This window comes from Manduca sexta, chromosome 10, assembly GCF_014839805.1.
Source record: "Manduca sexta isolate Smith_Timp_Sample1 chromosome 10, JHU_Msex_v1.0, whole genome shotgun sequence".
NCBI classification, from domain to species: Eukaryota; Metazoa; Arthropoda; class Insecta; order Lepidoptera; family Sphingidae; genus Manduca; species Manduca sexta.
Window position 1 is genome coordinate 5,055,333 of NC_051124.1, and position 10,999 is coordinate 5,066,331.

The 10,999-nt window shown below is 34.9% G+C and overlaps 1 protein-coding gene across 1 annotated transcript; it reads left to right on the forward strand.

Moving 5' to 3' along the window:
• Positions 1–1,275: 1,275 nt before the first annotated feature.
• Positions 1,276–10,827, forward strand: LOC115440226 (carboxypeptidase D). Its single transcript, XM_037437187.1, has 15 exons — positions 1,276–1,880; positions 2,265–2,440; positions 2,821–2,981; positions 3,739–3,864; positions 4,269–4,365; positions 5,462–5,608; positions 5,926–6,227; positions 6,404–6,504; positions 6,882–7,076; positions 7,720–7,853; positions 8,306–8,466; positions 9,122–9,244; positions 9,662–9,767; positions 10,052–10,198; positions 10,487–10,827. The coding sequence occupies exons 1-15, from the start codon at positions 1,547–1,549 to the stop codon at positions 10,757–10,759; spliced, it is 2,583 nt and encodes an 860-aa protein (XP_037293084.1). The 5' UTR covers positions 1,276–1,546; the 3' UTR covers positions 10,760–10,827.
• The last annotated feature ends 172 nt before the right edge of the window (positions 10,828–10,999 follow it).

The following is a 10,999-nucleotide window of genomic DNA, read 5'->3' on the forward strand; positions in this document are numbered from 1 at the left end:
AATCAAACGAAAGGTTTCTTCGTCTCGTCATTTTACAAAAAAAAAATCCTTTTATAACATCTTTAGTTCGAGAAACAAGCCAATAGTACCAAAGATCTGTCGGTAGCCCGCTAACCAGACGGCGGCGGCCCCAAACTGCGTCCCCCACCCAAGTGTCACCTCGACTTGCTCTTACACGCGTTTATCTTTTTAATTGTACCCCCTCCCCCCTGACTGGCTGTGGGGGGACGTTTGTTACCTACTTAGTGGATTTATCGCGACCTTCGCGCACATACTTTGGAATCTTGTTTAGATTTATATCGCAAATGTTTTGTGACCTTATTACAAAGAAAAATGTACAGATACATACCTAATACAGTATAGGCGCTACAGCTTGCAACTATAAATTTTTTGTGTAGGCATCTTAACTTCCCATTATTTCCATCAAGATAACTGATATACGAAAATAAAAATAATATGAATCTATAGCAAAACTAAATATTTTCGTAAGTTACACATCTGTTAAGGTGTTGGTATAATCATATGCACTATATTTGACAAAAAGAAAAGGTAAAGCGAAATCCACTCTATTTCTCTGCAATATATTCATTGTTTTAGAATTAATTTAAACTATTGTTCGACAATGAACATAAGAAAAAAACATTTAAACCTACACAACATTGTCTGGAATATAACAAATTCCCAGGATTAACAATTCGTTGCTAAGTACAGGGTGGCAGTCAGGGGGGAAGCGACCCCTACTTTGTTTTTCATTAGTCGCTTAAGGACCACGGGTGCGTCATCGGCCTGCTTTACGGATTCCCACCCTGTGCGGAAAATCATCGGTGCTATAGCATCTAATTAAATTCAATAGATGTTTGGAAACATCGGATAATTTTGGTGTAATCAATAAATCCGAGATATATTTTCTTACTTTTCGTAAATTTAGGTGTGCTTCGTGGTTGAGGAATGTTTTTGTCTGTGTAATTGCATAACGTCGAAATAAATTATGCATAATAATATAATAAACATTATCATATAATGTGACGAAAGATTATCTTTATAAAAAAATATTCTTTTAAGATTTTATATAACAAAGTATTAAAGAAAAATATTACGATTGCACTAGCTTTTACTAACAGCTCGCACGTAGGATAAAATATAGCCCATAACATAGCATTCAAACAAATAAAACTTATACAATATACAGGGAATTGATTTATAATATCGATAACACAGATTCTAGAAAATGATTTGTCTCTCTCTAATACTTAAGAACTGAAGTCATTGAAACATTTCATTTTGACATATCTTTTGATCAATCCTCAGACTATATTTAAATTTCAAGTTTACCGAAATTAAAAGTAGCAAAAACCTACAATGGCATAAGCTGAGAAATTGATTATACACAAACAATGAGACACAGGATTCCATAAACTGATAAATATACCATACACAATAAAATGCTATCTGAAATCACTATCAGCACATTCTGTTAAAATTAATCAGAAATAAAAAATACAGAACGTCGCATTTGAACTCCTGGAGCAATAAAAAAACAACCAAAATGTCGACTATGTGCGAATATCCTCTCAAACGAACTCAAAACTATCCTTCACTAATTAATAATAAAATGAGGTACTACATCATAGAAGAACCCGACATCCATTATGAAAGTATAGATGAAGAAGACGAAAATTACGATGACTCAGCACAAAATGTAATACTAAATGAGATAGAAGAAGAACCGGATGCATACGAAAATAGCCCTTGTTACTCAGAAAGTATTGTGGAATCGTATCCTATTTACGACGAAAACGATCGACAACGGTCAGAGAAAATCGTTGTTATACCTCGGAAATTGTTAGTTCCAATTAGAAACCAACGTTTTTTCAGCAAAGGTGAGTTTCTTCTTTTTTAAAGAACTAGCACTATTTATATTGAAGCAGGAATTAATTTTATAAAACAGACTTCCTCAAACTTATTATTATACATACCAGCCCTGTTTCATACTGTCCCACTGCTGGATATAGGCTTTCTCTTCTACTGAGACGCTTTCGGCTGCAATTCATTACGGTGACCTAAATGGGTGGCAAGACTTTACATAAGTTATAAAAAAGTGGAAACTGTGTTGGATTAAGTACCTTAATTTACATTCATTTATTTTTGGTCATAATTTGTTCTGTTTGTTCCAACAAATAAACGAATAAAAATATTTTTTTTTTTCAACAACTTTATTTTTATTTAATACTATCATAACAATAATTTTAAAACATGTGTTTTAGGTAATTTCTCATTGGATAAAAAGATGCTACTTTTATCAGGGCCATGTCATATGAACTGGAATGACTACCATCGGCTGAGCGTTATACATGCTTTCATGGATAATTTGGAACAAGATTTTCCTTCTGTATGTACCACTGTAACGATTGGTCACTCGCTTGAAGGTAGAGAACTCAAGGTAATGTTTAAATAAAAAAAATATTATCACATGTAAGTTTTGAGAAAGCCACGTCATACAGAGTAAGATTTACCCGCATAAATGAGCCGTGCCTATTAATATAGACATATTTTGTAACATAAAAGACGTGAACTAACAGCATTAGATCCTTCGGCTATATTGTAAGCTACAGGTATTCCAAAGGTTATTTCAAAAATATGTATTCGCACACATTCCAGCTGTAAGTAGTTAAAAAATACGAATACTCTACGATAAATATCTGACCGGAGCTACTGTTACTTTTCAAAAAGACAATGAAATTTTCAAGAGAAATTATTATCGCTCACTCGCTTCAAAAACGACATCTCTAGATATATCAGAAGAATAATTATAATTTGTAGGTTTTAAAAATATCAAACAGTGACGCTAGTAATGCGTCGGTATGGTTGGATGCCGGCATCCATGCGCGTGAGTGGATCGCGCCAGCAGTTGCCACATATATCGCTGATCACTTGGCGAGGAACTTCAACAACCTCCCTCAAAGCGTCACCAATAAGGATTGGTAAGCTATTACAAAGGTATGGGTTCCGTGTGCAAAGAGAACTAATGTAATCTTTTCAAGGCCTCTTTAAATTTAGTTTCCGTAAACAAAGGAAATTAACAAAATTCTTATAACCATAACCAATCTATCTATGGAATCTACTTTATAAACCGTTAAAGGTACCTGTGCGAATTTTCATTTATTATTTTGTTTTATCACTACTAATTATTAAAAATAATGACATAGAAAAAAGTTTAGACTGCGGTACCCTTCGTGCGTAAATCCATTTTATTTGTCCTTAAGTGTGAATTTAGAGATGAAGAAAGGTAAACAACAATATTACAATTACCTTTTTGTTTTAAACAGTATAATTACGTGGCTAAAGTATTACTCAGTCCATTCATTAACTCTCTTTTGGATTTCCACTGGGCTGGGTCAGCACGTGATTATAAATGGAATTCATTAACGGGTTTTACTTAATGGTTTTCATTGAAATTTGTCAGTTCTTATTAGCACCACACCGCACGCGTTTAAAGTTAAATTAAAAATAATACATTGAATTAAATAGTGAAAAATTGCATCTTAATGCCTGTACCCTAATTATGTTACAAAAGTTTGTACGCTTGTCGAAAATAATTCTTAAATTCTTTCATAATAGAAAGCAACACCGTTATATCACTAAATAGTAAAAACTCTTTGACTTATATTTTTATCCGGAAAATACTTTAACGCATGCAGCGTTAAGAGCAAATAGTTTTTGAACGGGTAATATCTTCAGGTATTTTCTTCCTGTATTCAATCCAGACGGATATGAATACTCCCACACCAAAGAGCGCATGTGGCGTAAGAACAGAGCGTGGCACGGCGGACAATGTGTGGGCGTTGATCTTAACAGAAACTTCAGGTACTCTTAGAAACTATTAAAAATATAAGTTTATTCAATAACAAAAACTCAGTCACATAATATATTTGACGTTGAAACCTTCTAGTAAGTATAAAAATACTTGTGTCAGAATATTTCGCTCGTCCATGACAATAACATTCTTAAGAATATCCAGTAGTACGTACTATTGATATAAGCACTAAAGATTTAAACCCTACACGTGAAGAATTATAAGTAACTACCAATTAAACCAAATTAACTTGGGCAGCATTGTTGTGACCAAGAAATACCTTTCGTATATAAGCCATAATGTTTTTATTCATAATTTTCTTTAACTCACTGAGAAACATTTTGTAAACAATGTGAATTACGCATCAAATATATTTATTATGGAATTATTGTTATAAACATTCTAATGATTCTAGTTATGGCTGGGGAGGTAAAGGTTCCTCTGATATACCCACCAACGCGTTTTACAGAGGGCCCGAACCGTTTTCCGAACCGGAGTCCTGTGCAGTACGGGTATGTTAAACAATAACTATATATACACTTATAAATGCTATAGAAGCTGTTTAATAATCCAATTCCAAGGTCAACCAGTGAACATCCAGTATGTTTTTTATTGCCATTAAATGACGAGACGAGCATACCGCTCGCCTGATGGTTAGCGATACCACAGCCCATAAACATGTCTAGAGAAGCCGAAATATTTCCAGTTACCATGGAATGGAATGACTCTGTTGGTCAATATTTGAACTATACTATACACACAAGGTTAGATAGGCACTTTGTGACTAGCCAGGATATAAAAAGAGGCACGTATCAAACCACACGCCAATACATAAACAATGACTAAAATGTGAATATAATTTATAACATTCCAGTGAAAATTGAACTCATAAATTATTAGTTTGAATGCGTACGTCAATACAGATGCAGCATCATTTGAGCAATAATGTGCTGTTGATACCAAAATCGTGTCATCGCCATTGAACGCAGAGATTAAACTGCAAACAGGATTTAGTCGTAAATCAATTTCACTGCAACGCTTTTATATCATTCCGTTACATTAATTTAATTTACTATTTACATTACGAGAAATTCACACCAGGGACATAATGATTCGCGTTCAAATTAAAAATATCTCGAACGTGGCATATGTCGGGCTTTTGTCGTTGATTCAATTTCATTGTAAATAGGAAGTTATAAAATGCAAATAAACATTATTTACATTATAAAGACAATTCCAACTAAGTACTTTAGCGACTAGGGTTATTAGTAACTAAGTTTACGTGTTTATATACTAGTTTTTGCCAACTTGGAATTTAGAGATGAAACGGTGACAGAATTATCCGCACTGTAAGGTTTAGTTTAAATTAGTAAGTCATCGCAGCATTATATTACGCAAGAACTTCCAGGTGCGTTTACACGAGCGAAGCTTCTAGCACATACGACTCTTGCGCATGTGCTAGAAGCTACAAAATTTGCAGAAGTTAGCTTGCCGTGACTGTTTCCAACTTTTCTTGGTAATATAAACAAGGCTTAATATAATATCTTTTTAGAAATCGTATTTTATCAGTAAACTAAATATCCTTTATTTCACTATCGTTATTTCCAGGATGTTCTTCTTAATTCTGGAATACGCTTCAAAATATACATCACTCTACATAGTTACGGACAAGTAATCATATTTCCATTTGCATTTAGGGACGAACTGTGTCCTGATTATGTTCGTTTGCTTGAAGGAGCCACTGCTATGTCAAAGGTAACTTTTCATTACAATACTTAGAAGTAGTTTTCAAAAACGTACCAATCCTCACGAAATATTTCATTAATGCATGTTTTTTAACTAGTCGTTCGGTATAAAAAGGCTGATATTTCTAAACTGGAATATCTTGGACAGTTCTTTTATATTAAAATAAAAAATCTGTCTTAATTGAAAACCATTAATTTTAACTAACTTTAGTTTGGTTAATTTTTTGAAAACTATGTCAAATTATTATTGCTGCTTTTTAAAGCTTGGCTGAGTCAATAAAAAACAATAGAATTATTATTAACATATGATACACAACTTATTCTCAGGCTATCTACGAGACTACCGGCAATACATATAAAGTGGGGATTTCGAGAGACGTAATGTATGGCGCAGCAGGAACCAGTAACGATTGGAGTTACGGTGCGGCCGAAATCCCTTACTGCTACCTCATAGAATTGCGAAGTAAACAACACAAATTCAAGCTACCGAGACAAGAGATTGAGGAAACGGGCAAAGAGATTTTGAGCTGCGTCAAGACTTTGATGGAATTTGTGGACAATTACACTGAAAGTAAGATTGGTGAAGAAAAATCTGAAGAAGAAATAACTATTAGTGTATGTATCACTTTGTACGTAGTACATATATCGATGATCACTTTTATTCTAACCTCCTTGATAAATTATTAATAGTTTTAAAAAAAGTCGCTGTCAAGTCAAGAATCTGCCACATTTGTCACAATGTTTATCAAAATTTCAGTGAATGTAAAAATAGTATAATTTTTTTTAAAAAAGTAAATTGAAATAGATTCAAAGTGGCACCTCCTAGACGATCTACGCAAGTATGGGAAGTGAAATTAACTAGAGAAGGACAAAGATATTTCGTAAAAACTCTGGATACTGTAGGAGGTGCGTACAAGAGCTGTTGGCTTATTCGAATTCATTCTACGTGTACATTTTAAACCACGATATCCTGTTATAAATGTAAATGCTAAAATTTGTGATAATGTTTAAATATATTTTGTTGGAAGTAAACTTCAAAAATACTGATCGTATTTAGATGAGATCTTGCATACATATAGACCAAGGCCTGCATTAAAGTAGGAACTTCTCGTTTTCCCAGAAAAATACATTCCGCGACTGTATAAATGTAGTCATTTACAAACCTAACATAAAACTCCTACCTAAAATCTCATTGCGTTATTTCCTAGAGGCATACTCAAGGAAATAACGCAATGATATTCAAAAATATATTTTTCATTATGCCTATAATTTATTTGTTTCAGCCATAAACATTTGGAAAGAAGAACGAAGTACGATGGACATTATGGTAGAAGGTCCACGAACGGCGCAAGTGGCTGGGATGCTGCACGAGCGAGAGATTCCTTATGCCGTCGCGATCGGTGACGTCAGTCTCATGCTTGAAAGGGAACAGGGTGCTATCATGACAAAGAGCATCAGACGGAATTCTGCTAGTTTTCGTAAGTATAAATCAGATTGAACTACTGGTGGTAGATTTCTTGTAAGCGAGAGCCTGACAGCGTAATGACCGCTAGTTTATTTCTACCGACAACATTGTGCCGGGACTTTTATTTTTCTGTTGGAAGATACTGTAGTCACTATAATTACTGAGCATTATGAGGTTCAACATCTTATGTCTCGGATGACGAGCGCAGTCCAATGTCCGTGTTTACGCAGTGCTTTGTAATTAAAAGATCGAGTAATGATCGGCTATGTTATGTAATGAACAGTCATAATGTTTACCATCGGCTAGTAGAAGATTGTGAAAGAAAAAACTAGCTGGTGGGTATCTGACGCTGGCTACCCAAGAACTGGGTTATATAATTTTTCTCTGATAATTAATGAAAACTAATATGGGTCTTTGGCTTGTTCATCAACGTATGCATTAAGTAATTAAGTATAATCAAGGTAAAATATTCATTTTAATTGCACTTATTAACTAATTCACAGGAAATAATTGTTTAACAATTATCAAATGTAACAATAGTGAATGTTAAATGTAGTATTCCAACTTAATTCATGGCAGAAACACGTTTGTCATGGCGAAGGCTTACTGAGTAATAAATTACAGTGTTAAAGTTGCGTGATTAATGTAAATTTTAGGTCGTAACATGGACTGGAAGAACTACCACCGTTTGGACGTGATTTACGCATTCCTGGACAAGTTGGCCAGCGAGTACCCTTACTTGTGCACGGTGATCGTGATCGGCAAGTCTGTTGAGGGACGCGATATTAAGGTAATTGATGAGTGTTAATTCTCAAGTGTAAGATATCGGTGTTGGGTTGGAATTGGGATATTGTTATCGTATTTTGTGACCCAGTTTTGACTTATATTAGAGTGAAAATAGGTTAATAATGTGTATACTTAGGATATCGTGCCCAATAACCATCAATTATACTTTGTAACTGTGCCTATGCTGCTCTCTGACAGTGTATCACAACTTTTAAGCACTTTATTTAAGGTTCCGTCAGAATATGACAGATAACTGATTAATGATTCTTATTCTAACATTAATAATTATTGTATCATATTTTAAAGAATAACATGCAAGAAATGTTTGGATAAAACCCTCAATGCGGGATCTCAGTTCACGTTTGATACAATTTTCCATTACACTTCACGGGCTAAACGCCTGTGCTTCCTTATATAATTGATATAGTGTTTTAGGTAATGTTACATATTTTCTAGTTGCTCAAGATATCAAATGGGAACAACGACAATCTAGGAGTCTGGTTGGATGGTTCGATCCACCCTCGCGAATGGATCAGCACAGCGGTGGTGACGTATATAGCCGACAGGATAGTGAGGACCTTCCATGAGCAGCCCGATAGCGTTACTAATAAAGACTGGTAAGACTTGATAGCATGGTCTGGGATAGGCCTTTGCATGTAAAAACGCAAAGCATCTAAGTGTTGTGCGATCTAAAATCCTCATAGTTAGTGATCAACGATACAATACATGATCTAAATTTTAAGTCAGAATTGAGTGTCTATCACAGAATTATAAATAACTAGCTTACCCGACAGACATCCCGACTTAACTATGAATTTGCAGCGCGCATTCTGTCAATCGCTGACAGTTATATAAAATTAATATTTTCGTTAAGTTTTCTTAAATTTTCTAATTTTCCGCGCAATTTTTTGATTTTTCTTTCATGAGAACCTTCACCTGACAATAACAAACACAACAACAAAAAATAGTGATATTGGTCCAGCCGTTCACGCGTGATGGCGTGACCAAGGGAAATAGGGATTCATTTTTATATATATAGATATGCTCACGGCTTCGTATGCGTTAAAAGTTTTATTTAAAGTGGTTCACTCAATACAAAGATTACCTTTTACAAACAAACCTGTTTATAATCGTAGCATTTATAAATGTGTCAACGGCGTAAACTTATATATACCGTGCCCAAAGGAAAACAAAATGAGCGTATTTTATGTCTCATATCTTCCCGACCAAAACACTCATGCTCACAGCACTAAACACCTTTATAATATCCAGGTACGTACTGCCTGTGTTGAACCCAGACGGGTATGAGTACACGCACACATACGACCGCATGTGGAGAAAGAACCGAGCGCGTTACGGAGAATGTATCGGTGTTGATCTCAACAGGAATTTTAGGTGAGTCAGTTATTTAAATATATATTTTCATTCATATTTTTAACGTATTTTACTATTGTAATAAACATTTTTATAAATGGAATATTGTAACGAAATTTTGTGACTTGAAATAATGAAATTCTTTTGATTTTTTTTATTTATTTATACACTGGCCGTGGCAAATTAAAAAGTCTGTACTCTTTTTATGTCCCAAGACACAAAACTTAGTAAATTGTACATTTTGAGGCTCCCTGAAGTCGTGGGCCGTGGCATTTTGCCCATCACATATGCCACACTTTTGTTCCGCGCCTGTATACGCTCATCTAATATTTCTCATCATTTATCTTCAAATAGACTGTCTATGCCCAACTTACTACCAATTCATACTTTAGTAAAGCCTAAGGTTGCAAACGTATTTATATAAATTGTTTCATGCAGTTACGGATGGGGAGAAAAGGGGGAAGAAGGATCTTCTGAAGATCCAGGCAACATATTCTACAGGGGACCCAAAGCTTTCTCCGAACCAGAAACGGCTGCAGTCAAAGTAAGTAAAAACAAATACAGCCATTAACCAAAATCAAATATAAAGAAAAACTGTCATACAAATTGCCATACATAGCGATATTCTTATATTTATGCCGTAATTGCCATTTTTCCAACTTTCGCATTCGAGTCAATGAATAATCATCATCATCATCATCCACAACTTGTAGAGTCCCACTGCTATGTATAGGTCTCTCTCATATCATGCCATCTTTTTCGGTCCCGAGCCAATCGCATCCAGGTTCGAACCGCGATCCTATTCAATAATATGAAATGTTTTTTCAGCGCACCATTTCGGAGTCTTCGACGAACTTCAAAGTATTCCTATCCTTCCACAGCTACGGTGAGGTGATAATATTTCCATGGGGCTACACGGACGATCCTTGTCCTGACTATGTCGAGTTATTAGAAGGAGGAACAGCCATGGCCAAGGTAAGGTCAATTTAATACATTAAAATAATATAATTCAATTAATTTAGAACTTTTATCTGTTACAGTATATATTATAGGTGTTTTTTCATTTTATAATGACTTTAAATTAAGTTACTTAGAATTACTAACGATTCTCAAAGAGGAAGCCAGAGTCTTAAAAAGCTTATTCCTATCATTTGGTATGCAGTATCTGTAGGCCGTCTAAATTAAACAAGCGATGTTATTTCGAACAGTGACTTAAATACTTAAGATGTACATAATAGATATACTTACTTTATTTTATTCCAGGCAATCCATAGCACAAATGGGCACACGTACAAAGTAGGCAGCACCAAAGACCTGATGTACTACGCGTGCGGCAACAGCGTGGACTGGAGCTACGCAGTCGCCAACATACCTTACTCATACATGGTGGAACTGAGAGGGAAAAAGCACAGGTTCCTCCTTCCAAAGGACGAGATCGTCTCCACAGCGATGGAAGTCATGAGCGGCGTCCTGAGACTCATGGACTTTGTCGACAGAAGATGTACAGGCACCCAGTCATGTGTTTGTCCCAAATAAATTGTATAGTCATAACAATTAAGAATAACGAAGTCATATAAATAAACTATAATTTACAATTTTAATTATTTTGTTTGTTTTAATTAAATTCTGACTCGCCATGAATATTGTGCGTGCAATACCATTGTTTCCAGGTTTAAAATAAGCAAAATAACATTTTAATGATACCTACAGGGAAGGCACGTTTACGATACAATGACCTGTGCCAAATAGCCCGCCGATGCGGTTTCGACTATAATG